We start from the raw sequence: 25,766 nt of genomic DNA on the forward strand, positions 1-25,766 counted from the left end.
ATGCATTAGTGCACCGCTCCAATCTGAAACAGTTCAGCCAGATAAGGCTAGACATCCCTTTCAGATTCCAGGAATTCCATTGAGACCACAGCAATTTGTAGGCATTTCTGTGATCAAATTAGAACTTTGAAGTCAGTCACATAGATTTTTTTTCTTTAAATTTGTTTTATTGCTTTACATCTGAACTCAAACAGACTGGTTGCTGGAAAAATGCACACCTAAGGAGGCATTAGGCATTCAAAAACAATGTGCACTCTGGCCAAAAAATGTATATTCTTCACTGCCTCTCTAGTACAAACCAGAGGTGTTTTGCAAATTTTACTAAGCAGTTGAACTTAATTCCAGTGGGCATGCTTGAATCAGTTGACAAATGTGGACACTAACTCCACAGTAAAACTCCAAAACTGCTTGAGGTTTGGCTCTTTCTTTACCTGTCATTGAGGTCCTCTTTAAATGAAAGACAAAATTAGACTTTGCACTTCAGTTGCCAAAACCTGAGGACTCTTGTGCTAGCACATGTAGCTTGCTAGGACAGCTAAAAAGTCCAAAAATAATCCCCTTGTTTTCACTAGTACAATGGTAGCAATAAACTGAAATATCACTCCTTAATGCTTATCTAGCAACAAGCAAAATTCTGAAAGCTTTATGTCCTTCCCCTAACTATCCATCAAAGCAGACACTGAAAAGGCTCAAATTCCATTTCCAGAACTCAGTGAACTAATAATTTTAAAGTGACAGATGATTCAAACCTATATATGAATTAGTAACAAGAGTGCAATCATGTGATTCTGAACATAAGTTAATTCAAGCCAATAAACGTCAGTGCTAGTGCAATCAGAAAGAAAACAGATTCTCTCAGTGCTCCAAGTTGAAAGGTACAAAAAACAAGTTTCATTTTTTATTTCTTACAAATCTATTAGCTTCTTTTGTTAGTGTTTCAATATCTTCATCACTATCTGAATTTGGCTCCCAATCAGAATCCTCATCAGTTGGTTCCAGATCCTCCTCTTCATCGTCAATAAAGCTATCATTCAGGTCATACTGGTTAGGTTCACCATCATCATCACTCTCACCATTCAGACCTCTTTTATCTGGCAGAAGAAAAACATTTGAGATTAGCAATTATTGGCACATATTAGTTCCACAACAGAGCATTCACTACATATCAAGAGTTATTACCATTGCAGTAGAGGGGAATGATGAGCTCCTATTTGACAACATTAATCCAACTTGGTCTTAAGCTTGCTTCTGTTTGCAGAGTGGAATTGTAATATTTCTTAGATAATTCTGCTCATAGCTTCAAATCTTGAAGTGTTTGTTGGATTCAGATGTATGCCTGTTTTCTATTTCTCAATATGAATTGTCAATGCTGTGTATGGAGATATGATATTAGAATAATTGAGGATTTAGATAAGACAAGTTGCTTGGCAACTGATCCTTTTTGAGTTGCATGCATATATGTTACTTTCTTAGTGGACATTAAAAAATATTTACAAAATGGGGAAACATAAATGAACCGTTCAGCCCTTTGAGCCCGTTTTGTCATTCAGTTAGGTTTTAACCACTCTGAACGTCAACTCCCTTTACCCACTATTTGATCAGAATCTTTTGATGCCCTTACGTTAAACAAAATACTGTAGACTTTGGTCTTGAAAACAGGCAGGTATATTAATACAAAAGCAAAAGAAAAACTACAGATGTTGGAAGTCTGATGCCATGGTAAGTTTAGGAGGTCAAATTATTGAACTTAATGTTTATGCAGAATTAAAAGATATATTCATCAATACACAGGATGTCTGAGACAACTATTAAAAACTTAAGCACATTATGGAGCTATTAGAAAAATCATGAATAAGGGCATTTGACAGATACAAGATTTTTCTCTTTGTATATAACCTCTGCCATTATTTCACCAAACTGAGTATTAAGTAAACACAAAATTCACATTGAATGTTGTGCAGTCTACCAAACAAAGAATGTCATTTTATCCAATGTTGGTTTCGCTTTCACTTTTAACTCTATTTAATGTTTTGAGGTCCTACTTCCACATCAAATTCCCGAAGAAGGGCTCATGCCCGAAACGTCGATTCTCCTGCTCCTTGGACGCTGCCTGACCTGCTGCACTTTTCCAGCAACACATTTTCAGCTTCCACATCAAATGTCAAGCTAAGAATGTGGGTATACGTTAATTGGGCTCTTTAATAACAATAAGATCACCGCATACAATCAAACATACTGTTCTGTTCCATTGCCTATCTAAGCCAAGAACACCAATTTTCTGTAACAAAAACTGAACACAAATGTGAACTGATTGGAACATTGTAAGCTCTCAGCATAACATCTCTAGACTTGTCCATTATTATTCGAATAAGATACCTTAACTATTGGCTTTTCTAATCCCTTTGTCTGAACACTGATAGTATTGGCATTTCTATTGATTAATGTCGTATGACGATTTAAATCAAAAAAGTTTCCACAGCCTTTTAGGGTGAAAAATCTCCACATTTCTAGTATCCCTTTTTTGTGATAAAGGGCTCAAATTTCATTTGTTATTGGCTACAATTTTCAAGACTGCACACTTTTGTTCTGAATTTCCTTAGGCGAATAAAATAGCTTCTCTTCATTAAGTCTAAATCTTGACTCCTTTTATTATTGTCATCATCTTTCAACTATGGACCAACTATTTTATGCAACCTATCCTCATAATTTAACTCTTTGAAGCAATGTCGTAATTCTAATACTGTGTCTAAAGCTGAACGTAGTTCTTCATAAGCCAGTTTTTAAAATGTATGCCATTATGAGATGTGGATATTGCTGACAAGGCCAGCATTTATTGCCTGACCGTAACAACACCTTTAACTGAGACCCTTGATAGGCCATTTCAGAGGCCTATTGAGTACAACCACATTGCAGTGGATCTGGAATCAGATATCCACACTACACTGAGGACCCACAAATGAGGCAAATGACAAATTTTGATTGCACTGGTTGAAGAATGACAATCTAAGTGTGATTTTACAAAAAAACTCTTACCTTTTTGAGACCCTTTCCTCTTTGGTCTTCTGAATTCACTTTCTAAAATTATAATGTTATCAAATAAGAAAACCCAAATAACATGATTATAAATGACAAATTACAGCAATCTGAATTCTTGCACAAAATTCAACCAGTCTGAAGTAGATAACTATTTTTGCAGGTGATAAGGTGATGTCACTAGTTAACGCAGAAATCACATTCATTTATAACTGACTACAACAGTTTTTTTTTTTACAAACACATGCAAGAACTGGTACCACAATGGGTTATGCTTACTATTAATTCATCTTTAGAGCCTTGGTTTGAGCTTTCCACTGAAGAAAAACACTTCTCTCTGCTATAGGAGCAAATTATTGCAGATGCTGTAATTGGTACTGAAAACAAAGTGCTGGAGATCACAGCGGGTCAGGCAGTGTCCATGGAGAGAACACAAGCTGGAGGGGGCAGCAATGTGGGGTAAGAAGGGGAGAAATGTGGAGTGGAACTGGTTGTTCTTTCCAGTCTGACAGTTAGACACACCATTTGTTCTGCAATTCCCACATTCCGATCACTTAATCTGCCCGATCAGTACCCTCTCTCCCCGAGCACTCCACAGCTTTGCCTCCCTGCCCCCCCACCCCACAACTTGCACATAAACACTGACCCCTCCACACATCAGTTCTGATGAAGTGTCATCTAGACTCGAAACATTAGCTTGCTCTCTCTCCACAGACGCTGCTTGGCACGCTGTGATCTCCAGCATTTTTCGTTTTCATTAATCTTTGCTGGCCTTGAGCATCTACACAGGAACCACGATTATCCAGCATTTGATTAACCGAACTTTGGATGATCCGAACAAGATCGCAAGGTCCCAATGCATGGCTAACTATGTTATCCGGTATTCGATTAACCGAGCGAAATACTCCCGCCTGTGTCCTTTCAATAATCGAGGTTCCTCTGATATGAAATGGGTTTCAGCAGTCTTGAGACAACAACTTTAACCCCGGGCACAAATTACAGCACTGGCCCTAAAGTGGCAGCAATCTGCCATCTCCCTCACCGAAGGTGTAAAAGTGAACAGTGCGTAAAGGGGATAGTGAGAAATGGGGAAAAAAGAAGTGATTGACGTGGTACAGACTGCTATTCTGAACCCGAGGTTAAGTCACTTTGTGGAAGAAATACCCTACATACGGCTGTGATAAGCTGGGCCTGACTGTTGAATCCTGACCTGGAGTGCTTGAAAGAAAAGAAAAAGGCTTCCACTTCTCCAGAGAGATATTCCATTCACTGCTCAGCATCAAATTAATCTTTATAACATCTTAATCATAAATATTTACGCGTCTCTTAGATGCACATCGGTCTATACTGTAGCGCTGGTAACTTTACTTACCATTCTCTTAGAACAAAGTACACACTTACTTATAAACTGCAAGTGAAACTATGATTTATATCTATTTTGCTCGACCATTCTATGCAATAAATGAATCAAAGAAAGGTACTTCTATCTATCTTGACTTAAAATGGAAGCTAGAACTGAATTAAAGTATAATGGGAACGAATGTGACAATGCAGATGATGATGCAATTCTGATATCAGACAGAGGCAAGCTTCTGGGATCCAAAGACAAAAGGAACAGAACTATATTTTAGATGTGTAATCAGTATTCTCTGTTTCAGTATTTAAATAAAGAGTTCACTGGAACTCCTAAGATTCAACATCTTAAGTCACACTCAGATAAGGCGGAGGCAGAGGTGCCACAGAATCAGAGTGAGAACAGTTTGGCTAAGTACAGTATTCTCAAGAGTGCAATACAGAACTGATCACACAGAGCCCATTGTAGGCAGAATCCACCAGGGCAGAATTAAATACAGTGCAAGCCATGGAATCCACAGATCACTATGAAAGTGCTGTAATGTATCAGACATCCATGAATTAATAACAGTTCACAGAGAAATGGAATTGTGGACTTTTATGATAGCATAGAAAACTTTGTTATAACTGGCACCTTATGAATTGGCACTGTTGATAAACCAGCAAAAATTACATACCTAAAATACTGGAAGTTTACTGTATTATCGCAACCTCCGCAATGTAGAGTGGTCAGTTGAAGGCAAGAGTGAGAAGGCACTGTGGGTAAGCTTTATTTAAGGTAAGCTTGTATTATTTAAGTGCTTTATGGTGTAAGCATATTCTATTATTTAGTCTGCGTTTTTATGTTGACTATGCAGTCCTCTTGAGCAAGTAGAATATTTGTCAACTGGCACATTCCTGGTCTAAGAGGTGCTGGTTAAGAAATCATTTGCTATAACATTATTTACATTTCAAATTCAGGTCAAGTTGACCTAGATTTGTCTTTACACTAAAAAAAAGTGATTGCTTTTCATGGCACTAAGTCATTTACTACTTTCTGAAATTGCTGTATCATAAAGGAGTACCCATAAGACATAGGAGTGGAAGTAAAGCCATTCAGCCCATGAAGTCCACTCTGCCATTCAATCATGGCTGATGGGCATTTCAATGCCACTTACCCGCATTCTAATATAGTTCTGTTCCTTGCAAGATCAAGAATTTATCAATCTCTGCCTTGAAGACATTTAACGTCCCAGCCTCCACTGCACTCCGTGGCAATGAATTCCACAGGCTTGCCACTCTCTGGCTGAAGAAATAAATCCTCATTTCCATTCTAAATTGACCCCCTCTAATTCTAAGGCTGTGCCCACGGGTCCTAGTCTCCCCGCCTAATGGAAACAAATTCCGAACGTCTACCCTTTCTAAGCCACGCATTATTTTGTAAGTTTCTGTTAGATCTCCCCTCAACCTTCTAAACTCTAATAAATACAATCCCAGGATCCTCAGCCATTCATTGTATGTTAGTCCCACCATTCCAGGGATCATCCATGTGAATCTCTGTTGGACACACACCAGTGCCAGTATGTTCTTCGAGGTGTGGGGCCCAAAATTGGACACAGTATTCTAAATGGAGCCTAACTAGAGCTTTATAAAGTGTCAGAAGCACATCGCTGCTTTTATATTCCAACCCTCTTGAGGTAAATGACATTACATTTGCTTTCTTAACCACGGACTCAACCTGCAAGTCAACCTTTAGAGAATCCTGGGCTAAGACTCCCAGATCCCCTTTGTATTTTGGCTTTATGAAGTTTCTTGCCCAAAGTTTTGTTTTATGTCATCAGTGAATCATAAGGGCTCCTTCCATGGAAATTTTCATGGAAGAACTGACAAGTTCAAACAAAGATTGCACATCAATTATCAGAAGGTACAATTAAACCTAATGTTAAACCTGGAGTTGGAAAACGTGAAATAAAAGTCATCCTTGTTATTTTGTTAACTAGTTAATATAATCTACTCATTATTTCCAGCATCTTGATGTTTGAAATGTCCAACTCAAAGTAAAGAAAAACTTTAAAAACATTTAAAATACTTTGAAAAATTACCATTTATGTTTGTGTGAAAAATGATAGGGATTTGGATGAAAGCAGAATCAAATTTATTATAAACTTCTGCAGTTAGAGAAAATTTATGACAAAACCAAGATATCAATTAAATTTTATGGATACTGAAATCAATACCTGGAGGTTGCGTGTGCTTGTACTCCTTCTTGTGTTGGGGATTCTTCCTGTAAAGAAGTGAAACACGTTAATTTATTAATTAAACACAATATATGCCCTAAACTACTAACATGCTTCATTCTATTAGCCTTTACAAATGGTAGTAGGATTATTTAAACAGGACAGTGGAGTGATCAAAAATATTCACTGGCTACACTTTTCCAGTTTTGCCTTAAAACATTCACCATGTTTGACAATTTTATTTCCAATTCTATTCTGAAGGCATTTTATTTCTGTTGGGTGAAAGTCCCATAGGTTCCAATCTCACCCAAACTGCCTACATCGAGGGATTTAATATTCAGCTCTCCATTCACATGGAGATCAACAAAGATACTATTTTTGCAGATGCCACCTAGAGGAAAGCTAGGTTACAAAATATTGAAAAAACAATGAGCATAATGGGGCACACATCACCTCTTACAAAAGTGAGGTACTTTAGGGAACTCAAGTTCAGAGTCACAGCCACCTAGTCCAGTTTGATTCTCTAGGTGAATTGTGGAAGAATTTGAGAGAGACTGTTTTCCAAAATTGCCTAATATTTTCATCCTTTGTTTCATCGCTCCTTGGAGATTACAAGGTTTATGGGTAGCATGTGAACTGTATTTACCAAGATGTGGAACCTATTGCAGCTGTGTGGGACAGGCTGGACAGAACATAGAGTCTTGACCTATAATTATAATTGACATCATATTTTTATGTAATTCATCTCTGAAAAGTAATGTTTCTCTGTGACAGTTTCACAATTCCTTGCAGCTATGCTGTGTGATACCAGAATACATTGATAAAGTGTGTAGAACTGGCTAAGGTGTCAGTTTTGAAGCTGAAGTCAATCAGCACGAATGAAACTAATTACAGCACCTCAATAACACTTTCTAGGAATTTGTTTTAATTTTACTTTGTATGTTATGGTAGATAGGTGCCTTTGAAGGTGGTCAAGTGTATTCATTATGTTCTGTAAACATTACGGAGCAAATAACCATGCAGGTATAAAATAATTGTCTTCAAACAGCCATTTCTACAGAAAGAACACAGTCTTTTCACAGCAATAACTGTTAACTTCATCACTGGGCTAGGAGAAAGGGACATGGCCACTGTTAAAATAAAACCCATCCATCAAATCACTTAAGTGCATGGCACCCGCAAAGTGGTGTTAAGTATTAACTGCACTTAAAAGTGAATTGCACAACTCAAGGATGGGTGGGAGTGCACAGAACATTTTCACCTGTATCTTAACAAGATAGGATTCAGAGTAGCAAAAAGATGACTGGGTTGCCCTTATTCTGAAAAGTTTATAAATCTAAGTTAAATCAACAATTAATAAAACATAACTTCAATAGGATTGAATTTTCCACATGACTTGTCAGTTTCATGGTATTAAGGGATTCTGAGGTTTTCAACCGATAAGCGATCTAAGGAAATTTATCTATTAAAATCAAAATAGCTTTAAATTGAAGCGAATATACAACAATTTTTCTCTCCCCGCAAAATAACTCTTGTAGCATAAATTACTAACCTATAGCAAGCAGTACCAAAAGGACACTCTGGTTTGTCATCATCTTCCTCCTCACCTGCTAACTCCTCGTAATCAGGATCGCCAGGATGACTCAACTCTTGAAAATGCAATGGATTTTTCCTGAGGAAAAGGTGAGTTTATACATCATGTAAGAATAAAAGTGTTACAATTATGTAGTTATTAAGTCATTATAACTGAAACTGCATCTTCAAAATGAAGATAAATGAAGGGGGTCACTGATCTGTTCTACAGGTGGCTGACAGCAAGCATGAGCTGCTCCATTGCTAGAATTTAAAGGGAGGCGGAGATTGTTTTAATTGGAAGATGCAGCAACATATTTAAGCTTGGAGATGGTCTCTTCAGTTTATAGTGAGCAGACTGGTTTTCCTAAAGTCTTAGAAAAAAAAGTAAATAGTTGTGTTGTGAATTATTCTTTTAGAATTAGAATTAGATTACTTACAATGTGGAAACAGGCCCTTCGGCCCAACAAGTCCACACCGACCCGCCGAAGCGCAACCCACCCATACCCCTACATTTACCCCTTATCTAACACTACAGGCAATTTAGCATGGCCAATTCACCTGGCCTGCACATTTTTGGACTGTGGGAGGAAACTGTAGCACCCGGAGGAAACCCACGCAGACACGGGGAGAACGTGCAAACTCCACACAGTCAGTCGCCTGAGGCGGGAATTGAACCCGGGTCTCTGGCGCTGTGAGGCAGCAGTGCTAACCACTGTGCCACCGTGCCGCCCACTGGTGGACTTCACCAGTTTTCTCATTTCCCCTCCCCTACCTTACCCCAGTTGCAAACTTTTTACTTCTAAGGTGAAATAGAAGTTCAGGTCAAAACAGTCCATTGCTACTTGAAATGAGGTAAATGAGTTTCTCATTGTTATGGAGAAGAAAACAAAGGCAGCCTGTAACCTGTTGTCAAAAATAGCTATGTGACAAATAAAGGCCTGTATGGTCAGCAGAAAGAAATGGCTACTGGCTATGTGGAACACCATAGCCAGATGCAGGAGAACGGCAGAGTCTAGTCTATGGGGTGCATCCTGCAACAGTTAGAGATTCCAGGTGGTTTGCTCTGGCATGTCCAGAGAAACATATCATCAGAATTGGCCTGACTGCCGGGGTGATTTAAGAAACTCTCTGAAAACAAAGGACAGCACTTCGAGATAGTCACCTAAAGTTACTACACAATGAAGTGTGATTACGGAAACCCATTGGAAACTGTAGCAACTGTGGACTGTTTCCCAAGATGATTATAATTCTTTGGACAATGTGATATCTGATGAATATACAGGGGAACAGCTGTAGTTAAAGAATTAGTCACTTATAAATTAAAAAAGTGTTTAATCAATAGCAGTTCTTCAATAATTTGTTACAGTAAAAACTTTACAACTTGGAATCTTGTCAGGTCATTCTTTCAGGTAACAAAACAGAAATACAATTTTTAAACACTGTCAGTCTCCAAGGAGACGGCAGCTTTATAATGTGAAAATGTCAAAATACTTATTATGTTACACAATAATAAAAGCCATAGATATAGCTAGAATCAGCAATATTTACACTAATGTGAATGCTTCTAAATGTGACAGAGAGAGAGGTCTTTGGCTCAATGACCATCGTAATTAACTCTAAGCCAGCTCAGTGTTTAAGTCTCACTCTGGGACTTGGTCACATTCTGTTGCAAAGTTGTATGCCTCTCCTGCTCAGCCAAGATTGTGAGTTGGTTGCAGCCCAACTGCATTAAAAGGCTCCACCCACAGGACCTTGATACAGGATATACTCCACAGCAAGTGTCTTCCACAAGACTGCAAGCAAAGGAGAGAGAAATGTGCTGCTTTTGCAAAACATGGAAAATCAATTTGCTAAATATTTTAGGTTGATAGTTCCATGTTGTGATTTGAATTGGATAGCAAGAGCATGCACAGTTCTAACTATGGTAAATCCTTGGTCAATGCAGCATATTTAGGAGTGGCATTAGCAGGGGAAAACATTACCAAATTGCATAAAGATGTGGTGAACTCATAATCCCAACTAGAATGCATCTATAACTGAGTCACTATTCAATCAGAATACATCACACAGCCATTAAAACACAAATCAGTAAAAAAAAATTTCATTAACTGGTTTTATGTTTGAGGTTTGTTCGCTATGTGAAGTAGGTTAGAACAGTCAAATAAAACAGCAACGATGTCAACAAATTCATTAAAACCAGAGACAGTCCAGCAAGCTTTGTCTACAGCATGTAGGTTTTCCCATCTAGAATTCTCCAAACTCTTCTAATCAGACATTAGAAATTTTCCCGATTAAATGGAGCACAAAATAACTTTAATTTTAAAATCAAGTTACACTCCATAAATGGGAATCTATATTTCTGTCTTTTTAACTGTAGCTTAGGGGCTTCAAAAGTTTGTTTGCAGTAAATTCAAACTGATATACAGACACAGAACAAAACTCTTAACTGTCCTGCATATTGGCGTTTCAGCAAGAATTCCAAACTCTCAGGAAATCGAAGAATAACTATATTTGCACAGCGAGAAACCGTAATGATCTCCTCAGAAGACAGACACAGGCTGCAACAGACAAGGTACTGCTGTCCTGTACTTCCCGGGAGCCAAATGACTATGCCATGTTCTTCGCAGTCTGCAACACATCATCAATGAGGATGAATACCTTGCCAAGACCTTCCCCATGCCACCATTTCTCACCTTTAAACAACCACCAAACCTTAAACAGATCATGATTCGTTGCAAACTGCCCAGCCTTCAGGACAATGCCACCGTACAAACCCTGCCACAGCAGCCACTGCAAATGTTAAGAGTATCGACACGGGTGACACCATTACGCATGGGAACACCTCCCACCATGTACGCGGCGAGTACTCATGTGACTCTCACATGATGCAGGCAAGGACGGCCCGAGACATGGTATATTGGTGAGACCAAGCAGAGACTACGACTATGGATGAATGGACACTGCATATCAATCACCAGGCAGGAGTGTTCCCTCCCAGTTGGGGAACACTTCAGCGGTCCGGGACATTCGGCCTTGGACCTTCAGGTGACCATTCTCCAAGGCAGACTTCGGGACAATGCAAAGACTGATAGCCAAGTTTGGCACCCATGAGTTCATGTCACATCACAGGTGACCCCATTGCACGATGCACTCTCTCACATACACACTCTCTCTTTCTCATATGCACACACATGCACCTCCCACACTCACATCAACACTTGCACCCTCTCACACATATCCGATCACACGCACGCGCACACACACACACACACACACTTAACCAAGCTCACACACAACTATCACGTGCACTCACACCATCTGTTGCTGCGACATACACACACATATAAGCTCATGGGGTGAATTTGTTTGTAATTGAAAAGAAGTTCTGGGGTTTACATATCAAAGAACAGAAACCAGCATATCCCATTATAAAAGATGAAAGATTTAATCTAAGATTGTTTACTGTATCACATCTCCCTGATACTGGACTCCTTTGGCTATAAATTCTGTGAGCATGATCTTAACATCCACAACCACCTGATGAAGAAGCAGCGCTCCGAATGCTAGTGCTTCCAAATAAACCTGTTGGACGATAACCTGATGTTGCGAGATTTTTAACTTTATATTTGCGAAGTAAACAGTCAACTCTTCAGAAACCCCAAAGAACTGAAGCCATAGACATTGTGCTTTTCTTGCAATTTTCTCTCAGTTTTCATATAACCTAATTATTTCTTTGCCTCATTATTTTTCTCTAACTCTCATCATTTTTGCTCAGTTTCTTTTTAAGAAAATTACCATCTAAGTTAGTCATCACAATTTCAAAGTTGGATTGAATATTATGGATCAGTCTTTCCTTCATAATGCATGTACTACTTAATGGCAAAACTTTCTTAACCCTTTCTAAACCATGCCTAGAACTGATTTTCTGTGCCATTTAGTATAGTCTTTAAGATACTTTTCCCAACCAGAGCACAATCCATAATCTGCTTTCTACTATTCAGAATTATCCTGATTTATTACATTTTGTTCTTCTTACATTTAAGGGAAAAAAATTCTAGAACATGAATTTTATTTTAAAATTGAAGTGTTATTGATTAAACAACAACTGTTAGAACCAATGCTTTGAGAGATACTGCTCTCTTGTGGAGAAGTCAATATAAGATGCATTCCTGATAAGTTTAACTACAGAACTCCGTTGTCAGTCAGACATATGCAAATCTGAACCTTGAGACCAGGAAGGTTCACTTCCACATTAAATGTTGGGCCATAATATAAATCAACACTGAGCTGCAAAACATTTGCTTAGCTAGATATCTTAGACATCAAGGTAAAATCTACATGATGGACTGGAGCAGTAGCCATTATGGAATAAAATGCACATCTTTCCCTGGCAGTCCGACAGAACGATAAGGAAACTTTCTAGGGAGTCTTTACAGAAGGAGGAGGCCATCACACTGCAGCAACACACTGTTCTGGCTGACCAGAAACTCTCGCATTTATTTCATTTGACATAAGTGTACAGGCCATTCTGCTATAACATGACAGTTGTGTTCCTCTACAACCTTGCACTACAGAAAATCACATTGTGAAAAACTGCTATGGAAAATCACATTGTAGAAGATCACTAATAGAAAATCACTAAACCCATTCAGTAGAAAGCTCGCATTATCCAAACAACGTCCCCAATTATTCAATTGCGTTATAGCCAATTCGTGCTGATCAAACGTGCCTTATAGCAGAGCGACCTGTATTAAAAGAATTTTCAGGGTGATGACCAACCTGACTGGCCACATCATATCTTCCATGGCCATTAAGTCTTAGAGCGTGACCTGAACCTGGGGTCTCTGCCTCAGAGGCAGAGACACTACCACTGCACCATAAGGCTTATTACTACAACAACATACATCTACAGAATTCAAACAGCCAAGACAGCTCAACATTTACAGCATGAAGCTTTAAAGTTAAATAGTTGTTTCAAAATGTAAACAAAACAAAAAAAAATCCCATTCCTGGGCCAATGATTTGGAATTATATAAAGTCTTTATTCCCTTTAAATTCATTCTAGGAATGTGAGAACTAATGACATTTATTGTCAACCCATGTCTCTTCAACAGGCAATTCAGAGTACAACACTTTCCACCTCACCCCTTTACTGGTTGCCCTATTGGTTTCCCTCACTCTTTACCATATTTATCTGCACTTTTTCTGCCAACGTTGGAAGTTTTGGTTGTACCAGATTGCACTCATCTCTGTGTCATCCACCCCCAACATTATCACACCTGTACATCTTCATTCCAAGTTCATATCTGCTCTAAACATCGACATAGCCTGAAGGTAAACTCTCAGTTGATGACCATATATATTTGCACCCTGCTCTGCCAACATTGACTGCTCCAACTTATTCCACCCAGACTACATGGAAATATGGAAGACTGGTCGCTTCCTTCACTTACACTTGGTCCCAACTCTTGATGGAAGCTTTGTCTCCATTCCTGTTTTCCTCAACACCACTCCACAAGATCAAAAATCCATCTGTCTTCTTAGCCTTGAATATACACAGTGACCTAACCTCCACAGTCCTCTGGCACAAAGAATTCCATAAATTTACTACCCTTAGTGAAGAAATTTCTCCTCAACTCAGTCTTAAATGTGAGATTCCTTATTCTAGGATGATGTTCTCTCACCCTCAAGAGGTAACAGCCTTTCTGCATCTACTCTGTCAAGTCCTCTAAAGAATCTTAAAAGTTTCAAGAAGGTCACCTCTCATTCCTCTGTTCTAACAAGCACATACCCAACCTATCAACCAGTCCTAAGAGAGTCCCTCTACACTTGGTATCAGCCTGGTACTTGCATTCCAAACATTACCCATTCTCAAGGTTGCCCACTGCTTCACTGAGATCCCTCAATCTGATTTTTCAACCATCATTTCTAACTCCAAAGAGCCTTGATGTACATATCTTGAGCCACTGCAGTTAATTAACATGTGTTCTGAAAGATATAATCCAGCAATTGCCTGAGATTCTTGTGCTAACATTACTGGCTCAGAGATCTGGCATCCGCTTGCTCTGGTTTCACTTAGATTTATATTCCTGGAGGCATTCATTCCCAATCTTCTTCACTTTCTCTTGAATTGTGCAACTTGTGTCTATCATATTACAAACTGTGCTCCCAATTCTAAGTTACCAGCATAGTGAAGCCAAAAGGATTTTTAAAAAAATAAATGTTGTGTGTAAATTCTCTTCTTCAATTGCAAATTTTGCTGACAACTCCTATTTGAATTCCTGCTTTCACATCTTCAGCAGTTGCTACTGAATTTTCTAAAGTTTTTTTTAATCATTGAAAAGTTTGCTTGGTAACTTCCTTTAAATCTTCAAATGTAATCTGTTTCACTCCTCAAGCAAAACACAAGGATTAGTACTTGAAAGATGCAACAGATACAGCCATACACACATTTCTAAAATGTGATTATATTTATCTGTTAATATACAGATTGTTGATACCTGTAACAATTACTTCCATACATGCAGGGGGCTCTCCGAGGCTTGCTCTGCTCTACAGTTTGAAGAGTCTTTATGCCTTCTGCTGCTCCTGCTTCATCAGGAGCTGGCCTGCTGCTTTTATCCCTTATGTGAGGGGTCTCCAATGTCTGTGCACTCTTCTGCTCACTTTGTCTGCTCATCAATTCCACTTCTTCCTCCTCCTCCTTCTCTTTAACATTCATTTCCCAGTCACTTAGCTCATGGGACCGCTGAGAATCAAGACCGTGTCGGTTTTTGGCTTCCCCACTATCACCGACCATCAATTTGTAATTACACCTGGAAGGTCCGTCGAGATTGTTCTTCTTTTCCTCTTTGCTTTTCGCATTAGCAGAACTTGCACCTGGAATATTCACCTCAGTATTGTTCTAGGAGACACAGAATTGTAGCCATCTGTCACAGAAGATATTTACTTATTTTTGCGCAGAATTATACAAAATTGCATAAAGAAAAATTATATGAAAGCACAATACAATGGATGCTGGAAATCTGAAATAAAAAGCTTAAATACTCAATTGGTCAGGCAGCAGCGAAGAGAGAAAGAGTCAATGTCTCAGAAATGGTCAAATTAGAGATCATAATTTCAAGCGACTACAAAGACAAAAACAGGAAAAGCCAAATAGAGGGATGATAAAAATGAACTTCAGACCAGATTTAAAACAGAAAAAACTCTCCACCTAACATGTCAACTTTTCATTGTATTTCTCGCATTTATCTTCTTCATCATAGTTCACTGCTTTCAAGTTGGTGACATGACAACCATATGTACATATTAATGCTGACTTGTTTGATGATAGAGGGTACACACTCAAAGCATCAAAATCATTTTCTCTTCAGAGATGCTGACAAGCCTGTTATACATTTCCAACATATTGAGCTTTTACTTCAGCTCTGCAGATATTCCTTCTTCAAAGTACGAAAATAGATATTTTAAAAACCCAATTTCAAAATACACAATTATTAATTTTTTGCCATTAAAAAAAAAGTATTCTCGATAAAATTTCATCATAAGGAGCTGATTTTTTTCCATCAAGTTGCAAACTCAGAACGAAATGATGAACACTTCAAGAATATTACAGAAAATCCTTGATTAAGTAGGAAATTGAATACAGTCCTGAAATTAGGATTGGTAAAATTGGTAGGATTGTCCAGTTAAACCAAGATCCTGAGAATAGACTTTAAACTGGTCCCAGCTTGTTAAGGCAAACATGCTGCTCATTCATTACTTTAATACTAATGTTAAGCATGCAGAGCATAAATTATGAATCCCATACCTTGCTTTGGTCTTCATCTTTATTTGGTTGTGTTTTCCTTCTCCTACCTTTTTTCTCCTGTGGTTGATCTGTTGCTTCATTCTCTTGGACATTCTCACCAGACTTGTGTCTTTTTCTTCCTGGTTGTGTTACCTGAGTTTTTGTCTGCCCTGCATCACCTCTTCCCTGCCCCATTGCATTTCCTAAAGTAAAATGAAGGCATAAAACCATGGATATGACAAAGTAGCCCAAAAATAACTGGAAATGCAAAGAAAGAACAAAGAACAATGAAAATTTACAGCCCAGGAACAGGCCCTTCGGCCCTCCAAGCCTGAGCCAATCCAAATGTACTGTTTAAACCTGTCGGTCAATTCCTAAGCATCTGTATCCCTCTACTCCCCACCTACTCATGCATTTGTCCAGACGCATCTAAATGAATCTACCGTGCCTGCCTCTACTACCTCTGCTGGCAACGCGTTCCAAACGCCCACTACCCTCATGTGAAGTACTTACCGTGTGTAGCCCCCTTTAACTTTCCACCTCTCATCTTGAAAGCGTGACCTCTCGTTATTGAATCCTTCACCCTGGGAAAAAGCTTGTCTCTATCCACCCTGTCCATACCCTTCAGGATTTTGTAAACCTCAATCAGGTCCGCCCTCAATCTCCTTTTTTCTAATGAAAATAAACTAAGATGAACAGGGAAAGATACTTTCCAAAGATAACAGTTCCCAATAGATTCTGTCACTATCTCCACAACAGATGCACAAGTGGATGGTATATCGCTAATATAATAAAAAGCATTACATCAAATCTGGAAGGGAATGGCTTGTAAAGAAGCCATCATGATCATGCTGTGTATTGGTATCTGACAGAATTAACATATTAATGACTGTTATATGATTGCATAGCAACCTTATGAAAAATACAACAGCTTTTGTTAACAATCTCAATGATTAGAAACATTGTTAAATGTCGAAACATCTTGCTGCACCATTATGTCACCGGATCATTTCGGAACTGAAACTTTGATTACTTTCAACAACTCACATTTGTTTTTTTTGACATACAGAAACATGACAGCACCCAATAGGGAGAAGCAGGAGGGTTACTGGGGAAGAGGAGTTGTTTATTCAATCCTTAGCAGAGATTTACTTTTTATAACGTGGTATTTTCCTGCAGCAAATAAAGATGTCCCCCCAAAGAACTCAACATTCCTCATTGTTTCTCTTAGAACTCAGAAATAAATTTATCTTATTGGAGATATGCACCTCCCTCCCTTCAACTGCATAACTGGACAAACCAACAATAACGCCAAGGCAACAACTTAAGATATATTTTCTCCTTTCTCCATGTTCCATTTATTTATTTGAAATAAACTGTCCAGAATTCATCGCATCAGACAAAGTTAGTTCATGTGCTTTGTGATTTTTAACACATTGTGTAATGCTGAGAATTCACCTTCAATGATACTTTGTTTAAACTAATGCTGGGCGTTCTATTTGGATTTGCAGCATGAATTATAAAATATTATTTCAGAGATTCAGCTTGGAGCTATGTGATAACTTACTTGTGAAACTTGTTTATTTGCATGTCAATTCTTACATTTGACAAGTAACTTTTTAAAATTCAATCTATTTTATTTGATAAAAGCATCAAGATAAATAGCTTGAGGATGGTTGTCAAGATCTTTCAGAGTGTAATTTTTAATTAACAAAAGACAGCCATATGTTTAAATTGCAATTTTCACAAAACGCCTACACTGAAAAAGGAACACACTGAATTGCTGAAGGCACTGGAGACTGCAAAGGCTATAGGCCCTGGCAACATTCTGGCAATATTTGTGCCCCAGAACTAACCCAGCCTATCGCCAAGTTGCTCCAATACAGCTACAATACTGGCATCCACCTGACAATGTGGAAAATTGTCATGTATGTCCTGTGCACAAAAGGCAGGACAAATCCAACCAGGTCAATTACCACCCCATCAGTCAATTCTCGATCATCAGTAACAGATGAGATCATCAATAGTTCTGTCAAGTGACGCTTATGAAGAAATAACCTGTACACTGACTAAGTTTGGGTTCCACCAGGATCATGAAGCTTCTGGCCTCATTAAACCTTGGTACAAACATGGACAAAACAGCTAAACTCCAAGAGTGAGATGACAGTGACTACCCCGGACATCAACACAGCATTTGGTTGAGAATAGCATCAAGGAGCCCTAGAAGGTAATCAGGGGTAGATCTTTTGGGGATTGGAGGAATACCTACCAAAAAAGATGTAGTTGGTGGAGGTCATCAACACAGTCACTGGACATCACTGTAGGACATTCAAAGGATCGTACCCTAGACTCAAAAATCTCAGTGGCTTCATTAATGATCCTTACTCCATCCTAGCTCTGATGTGGGGATATTTGCTGATGACTACACAATATTCAGCACCATTCACGATACCTCAGCTACTGAAGCAGTCCAAATCAATGTGGGCTAAGACCTGAACAACATTCACACTTAGACCGACAGGCAGAAGTAACATTCACAGAAGTACCAGACTATGACCATCACACCATGATATTCAACAATATTACTATCAAAGAGTTCCCCTCACCATCAATATCATGCAAATTGCTATTGGCCAAAACTGGTCACTGAACTGGACCAGCCATATAAAAACTGCAGCTATAAGAGCAGGTCAGAGTTTAGGAAGCTAATAGAGAGTAATTCACTTGTCAGTCAAAGCTTGCCCATCATCCAAAGGCACGAGTGATAGAATGCTCAACAACTGCCTGTATGAGTTCAGCCTCAAAAACACCCAAGAAGCTTGACACTATTCAGGACAGAGTGGCAGTAAAGTGCGTCTATTACCTTCAACATGCACTTCCTTCATCACCAACAAGTGAAGGCAGTATGCACCATCTACAAGACATACTGCAGCATCACCCAGATTCTTTCGACAGTACCTTCCAAACCTACAACCTCCGCTACTTAGAAGGACAAAGGCTTAGGAACATCACCACTTGCAACTTCCCCTCTAAGTCACACACAATCCCTGACTTGGAAATTTATTGCATTTCCTTCACCCTTTGAGGTAAAACCCTAACACCACAAGGACTGCAGTGGCTCAAGGACGTGGCTCACATCGCAGCAATAAATGTTGGCTTAGCCAACACCACCCAAGTCTCATGAACAGAGGAAAAAAAAATGCTGCCAATGGATACATGTAGGCTGGGATTTTATCAGAGTGATGCAGGTTTCATCTAAGTTGGCGAACTCTCAGTTCTGTCAGGGTGGCTTGATGTAATCAAAATCCACTGTTGGGTCTTCGCTATGATTGAGGTTCCCAGATGTTTCATCCATCAAACAGAAGCAAGCAGCCTATCTCATTGCCAGTACAGCAGGCCTGTCACTGTTGATGGCACCAATGTGGCACACCCCTCCCCCGCAGGCCAAATGTAAATAAAGGTGGGATGGGTGCAGGTACCTGGGAGCTGGAAGCAAAACCTGGGGATAGCTTTCAGCCCCCACCTGATGCAGGGTTCCTCAGGATGCCTGACCATGCTGAACTCCCACCTGAGAAAGCTGCTGGGGAGACCAAGGGTTCTCTGAGCCATTCCTAAATGAAGAGCTGCCATGTAATCCTTGAGCATCTGTTCAGAAATAATTGGCTCATCAGTGATTCATCTGACATCCTGTCTCTGGTGGCTGGAATCCAAAATCACCCCCTTCTACTTTGCTGTAGCAGGAGACTGATGTAGGGTCTCTCCCAAGACGAGCTGGCCACAGTAGCCAAATGTTCTGCCACAACAGACAGTGTTAAAATCCAGCCTATTGTTTCACCATTATTTTTGCCAAAAATTAAAGGTCGATAATTCAAGGAATTTAATGAAACAGATGGAAAAAACAAGTTTTATAGAGAGAGAGAGAGAGAGAGAGAGAGAGAGAGAGAGAGAGAGAGAGAGAAAGTACAATGACAAGTTCTCTCATTTAACTATAACAAAAAAAGAAATTTAAAAATCCTAAGTAATGGAAAAGCCATTAAGTAATATCGAGTGTAGTGTTTTGATCGCAGTAAAGTCTGTTGGAAAATAAAATATTCAGTCCAAGTGGAATAGTATTACAGGCTATTATGCACAATTTTAATCTGGCAAAAGCTAGCTATTATTTGGTTTTCAGTTAAAATGAAAACCTAAAAATGGCTATAATAACTAATATCATTTGGAAACTGTTGGATATGCTTGACTGCAGCCTCACAATTGGCTAACCTTTCCGAAGAGAAAAGGACTTATATTCAATAAAAAATTAGTTCTTTAGAGAAGAGATAGGGAATTCATAAGGCTTTTCTGAAAAGTATGTGTTTAAGAGTTTAAATATAAGAACACTACATTTTGTTTAAATAAATTGAATGAATTGCATATAGTCCCTCTTCACACTAATTACCTCGTTATAGTATTGCCATTTACACACCAAGAGATGTATGGGATGGTGGCAATGTTACAGGATTAGTAATCTAAAGGGCCAAGGTAAATGCCTTGGCAACATGTTCAAATTCCACCATAAAAGGTGATGAAATTTAAATTCAATTAAGAAATTTGGAGTTGAAGGAAAATGAAAGTAAGAGCAACTATGAAAAACAACCACAGATTGTTGTAAAAACTCATTTCGTCCATGAATCTCCTTTAGGGAAGTTTAAAAAGGTGTTATGCCTAGTCTGGCCTACATCTGACTCCAGATCTACAGCAACGTGGTCAACTCTTTAAATGCCTTCTGAAATAACATTAAAGCAAAGTGTGTAACTTTACACCAGAATGTGATATGTCACAATGTCATGTAACTATCTCAAAGGTACTGGTCTGTAGTCTCAGTTATAATGCATCTTCAAAACATCTCTCAAAAATATATATCTTTGACCATTCTTTTCATCGCTTCAACCCCTCACTTCATAATCTCAGTCCTGTTTTCCTCACTTCTTCTTTTTCCTCTTTCTTTGAAGTATTTCAGGACATTTATTCATTTAAACATACCTTCCAACCACAGGATTTGACAGGAGTTAGTTACATTGTCGAGTGTAGTGTCTGAGCAAACTTAAGCAACCTCCTTGTCTTGAGGCTGTTTTAAGTTGCTCCAAAGTCACTGTTGTGATTTTGGTAGTTGGTTCACTGTGGTTCAACATTCAATTCCAACAGATAATGCACACGGCACAATTTGGTTTCCATGATACGCAATTTTACTTAAAATGTCCTGAAGACAGTTACAAGGCTAGAGATGATGACTTGTCCTAATGATAGGATCCAGCTGCAGGGTCTGTTTTGGATTTTTCACTGGTATGTTTCTTACATACTTCATACAATTGATTACTTCTCAACATATATTTTAACGAGATCAGCACTGCAGCATGTTATCAATTTGCTGTTGAAGTAAAGAAAGCAACATAAAAGTACATAAAGCTCTGAAAACAAAATATCTCAACCTTCAGCTGCTGATCACCCCTATCTGCTGTTATTCTTTATGTATTCAAAACCACTAGAAAATCCCAGCAAATGAAATGCTATGCTAAAGGATTTACATCAAAATGTTTATTCTATTCATCTTACATATGTTTTTAAAAAAAACAAAAACCCTTCCCTAAACAATAACCTATCCAGGAAAATTTTAGAAATCTGAGTCGGGCTAATTTGCTGACAGAGTATGCTTCTTGTTCCGTCAAGTGAATTATTTGTGTTTTTGTCTTCCATGCAGAGATATTTGCACTAGCAGCAAGCTGCTTCAGTTAAACCACAATTTCAGGTATTTTCATCTACAAAGGACAGATGTAAACAAGTAGTTGGTTGTGACTATTATAAATGGCCATATTACTATAATATGAAACTATTTTTACACTGTATCATTTACTTTACTAATGACATTTATTTTCAAATTGTATAATATCAGAATACATGATTTCCAAAGAAATCTGACTTCATTCATTGAAGGTCAAAACCAGAAATAATATCTTCTTTCTAATACAAAGTCACCAAAAATAGTTTCCACGCTCCACATTATATTCTTCTCAAGATCCTTACTGGACAGATCAGGTTGCAAACCTGAGGATTGTACAATTCAGTTTTGCACTAGAGGATAAACTTAACTAGAAAGCCACTGAAAGGTAAGTAATTCAATGCTATACCATTAACCTGAAAGAAAGCTAAATTTGCTTATTAGCCCAAGAACGATGGCAAACACAATTTCAAACAAAGCATTCTTTTTAAAAATCCACAGATGCAGAATGAAGCCTTCTTCTTCCTGGCTGTAAGAACTGTGTGAAAACAAACTGAGAATGCTTAACCTAATTTCTGATGGCTAAGGATTCACAGAATAAGTCTGTACCCTAACCAGCAGCAAACCAATAAACGTGCTTCATATAAAAATACTCGGTGTGTAAACTAATCAGATCACATTGGTGCAATGGGATACTCATCTCAGATTGGGGTTAAAATAATAAGAATAGCGTAAAGAATGTTTGTAAGGCTGTATTTGTGCTAGGTGGAGCACTGTCCACATGCATGCAACATCAAAGCGTGGCTTTTAAATACATGTCCTGCTGCAGAGCGCTATGCAATCTGAATAAATGTAAATGAGGTCACCAGGACAAAAGAATTGCAAGCATATCTGGGAGGAGCCCTTGGCAATTGTTTTCAAAGTGCTGAGTGAGTTTAGAATTTTGAATAAATAATTTCTGCTGTGTTTTAATATAACCTACGTACATCAATGTCATTTACCTAGCTCTGACTTTCAGTCAAGGGTGCTCTTTCTGTTCACTGAGAAAATATTAAATTCTACGATAGGGCATACAATAGCAGAGAATTTAGAAATACATTACATAATCTAATCAAGATGACTCAACAGTGTATGATGAAGGGAATATTATACCTGACAAATATTAGATTCTTTAAGATGCGACAAGCAGGAAAATTGGGAATTGGAAGTTGCAATATATTTGCATTATCAATAGGCGTACAGTAAAGTACCACAAATAAGGCCACATCATAAGGTGGGGTAATATATTAGTATAGATATAGAATTGGCTAACTAATAAAAGACTTGGGATAAAGGGATGCATTTTCAGGGTGGCGATCTTAACCACTGGAGTGTTGGAGCCTCAATTGCATAATAATAACAGATGAAGGGAATGAATGTACTAAACCCAAGCTTTGAGATGACATCGAAGTAGGTAAGGCAGCAATTATTGAGGGTGACGAAATGAGTCTGCAAAGGGATATTGACAGATTAAGTGAGTGGGCAAAAATTCGACATGGAATTTAAGATGGAAAAATGAATTTTGGCAAGAGGAATAGAGAAGCAGAACATTAAAGTGGAGAAAAACTACAGAAAGCAGCACTGAGATGTGGGCTCCTCATGGACATTAGCTTTTTATGATTTGTGCAAGTTCAGCCAGTAATAGGGAAGGCCAATGGACAACTGGAAATGGAGCATAAAAGTAGGGAAGTCTTACTGAAATCATACAAGGTACTAGTTAAATCAAAGCTGGAATACTGAGAACAGTTATGTCCAATGAAAATTACACTGGCATTCAAGGCAGTTGCGAGAAAGAGAATTAGGTTGATTCTAGGTACAGAGGGATTTTCTTATAGTAGGAGAGATTCAGTAGTTTGTACTCATTGGAGTTTAAAGGTCTGAGGTGCAATCTTATTGAAATATGTAAGACTTTTAGCGGACTTGATTGTATAGATGTGGAAAGTACATTCAGACCCTTCATCTGTACATTCACTCTTGTTGGAGAGTATAGAACCAGAAGGTGTAATTCCAGAGTAAGCAATTACCCATCTAAGACAAAGATGGGAATGAACTTCTTTCAGGGGATATTGAATCTGTGGAATTCATTACCAGAGGGAATTGTAGAGACTGGGTATGATGACATTAAAGTTTTAGACAGATTTTTCACCTGTAAGGGAGTGAAATGTTACGGAGAAAAAAAAGCAGGAAAACAGAGTTGACGTTATCAGAATGCTGGAGATCTAAATCAAAAGTAGAAACAGAAATCGCTGGAGAAATTCAGCAGGACAGGCAGCATTAGACATGGGCACATTGAATAGTGAAGCAGACTTGATGGGTGAAATGACCCATTTCTGGTTCTATATCTTAAGACCCACCAGCTTCCTGTTTTTAATTGTGGAAATAAGTCTGACTGATTTTACAATCTTTCAGCTTTTGTTTAACACCCTATTATTTGGCGCACTGGTGGTTTGCAACTTTGAGATGGCATCAAGAGCTTTTACATTAAATACCTGTCAAGACATTCTTCCTATTAAAGCAAAGTACTGTGGAAACCAGAAACATGCTCTTCCTGTTTGAGCCTGTTGCAATTGCACTGTGGGTGCATCAATACATGCGCCAATGGATCATTGCCATTAAAAATACGCACTGTGCCCTATCATCTACTTTGGGAACACAGCTTGTGCAGCTTAGCATTTTATATGATGGTTGGAATAAATGACTAAACTGAGAAAGTTGTTGCACACGTCAGCCCACATCTCTCATCTAAAATACACTAACCTACCCAAAATCCACATTAGCTATACCGAAAAGCTTTACTCACTGCAATACTCATCAGATGAGATTTGATGTGGCTTCTTTAGAAAAATTCCTTAACCTTCTATTACAGAAATCTACATCGAAGTTTGTTAATTTTTTGAAGACAATGACACAAAAATCCAGCACATAGAAACTTCACAAATTTTAAAAGGAATTTACATCAGGAACATAGTTTTCTAAAGTATTTGGAGAACAAAACCCAAAGTAGACAATTGTAAAAAGCTATTTTAGTGAACGCTCATATGGTAACTATAAAAAGTGAATTTGATATACTGCTAAGTTTCTTGCATTACTTAAGTGACACTGAAAATCAGGATGATACTTCAACTAAAAAAAATGCATTATTTAAACTGAAGTGATCAATAAGCCAGTGAACCATAACAGATAAGAAATATAAACAAATTGCTGGCGAACCTCAGCAGGTCTGGCAAGGGGTTCTGAAGAAGGTCCACTGTACTCAAAGTGTTAAAGCTGCTGTCTCCCCACAGATGCTGCCAGTCCTGCTGACTTTCTCCAGCAATTTCTGTTTCTGCTTTTGATTTAGATCTCCAGCACTTTCAGTTCTTCATTTCATTTTCATGATAGAAAGGTCCTGTAGCAAGCATACAGTAGAGTCAGCACTGCATAAGAGGTCAAACAATTTTACTATTGTTGCAACAGATATGCTTCTGTGCTTAATTTAAATTCAAAATTAAAATACAAATATAAACTATTGTAATTAATGTGCAATTCAATTGCTACCATCATTGAGCCAGAGTACCCATTGAAAAATGACTCAAAACTATATTGAGAAGAATCAAATGGCAATTTTCAGCATTTTTAGAACTAATGTTCAAACCCAGCAACCTGTTTAAACAATACTGCCAGCAATACTTGAATTTATACAAGCCAAATATGTTTACTGAAAGGCTCCAAATTTGTCATTTTAATTGCTTTAAAGATTAACAATCTTCCAATTTTACCAAAACAAAAGCAAACTCTTATGCTGCACTTCAATTTCTGAAAGACTACCCATAAACGTCAAGCCACGTACATTCATAATGATGTGTGACTGCAGACAAGAGTTATTTAAGAACTGATGCCAAAACTAACCCATATTGCAAGAATAAATGGAGAATGATTCAATTATTGTAAAGCGCAATGGAAAAATAAAGCTTCCGCCCTTTTAAATCATTTAATGAAATAGAACATGCCATTTATACAACAGACAGAA

General features: G+C 38.2%; 1 protein-coding gene across 1 annotated transcript in view; it reads right to left on the minus strand.

The window, feature by feature from the left end:
• Positions 1 to 868: 868 nt before the first annotated feature.
• aplf (aprataxin and PNKP like factor) overlaps positions 869 to 25,766 on the minus strand; it is a 60,173-nt gene continuing 35,275 nt past the window's right edge. Inside the window, exons 6-11 of the mRNA XM_043696656.2 lie at positions 15,988 to 16,169; positions 14,678 to 15,081; positions 8,155 to 8,274; positions 6,603 to 6,649; positions 3,034 to 3,075; positions 869 to 1,091 (exon numbers count right to left, since the gene is read on the minus strand). Coding sequence (XP_043552591.1) covers positions 892 to 1,091; positions 3,034 to 3,075; positions 6,603 to 6,649; positions 8,155 to 8,274; positions 14,678 to 15,081; positions 15,988 to 16,169 — 995 coding nt within the window. The 3' untranslated portion in view covers positions 869 to 891. The remainder of the gene's footprint in view (positions 1,092 to 3,033; positions 3,076 to 6,602; positions 6,650 to 8,154; positions 8,275 to 14,677; positions 15,082 to 15,987; positions 16,170 to 25,766) is intronic.

The sequence above is a fragment of the Chiloscyllium plagiosum genome, unplaced genomic scaffold (genome assembly GCF_037043375.1).
Source record: "Chiloscyllium plagiosum isolate Xiang-an unplaced genomic scaffold, Cpla_swu_hap1 HiC_scaffold_10, whole genome shotgun sequence".
Classification (NCBI taxonomy): Eukaryota; Metazoa; Chordata; class Chondrichthyes; order Orectolobiformes; family Hemiscylliidae; genus Chiloscyllium; species Chiloscyllium plagiosum.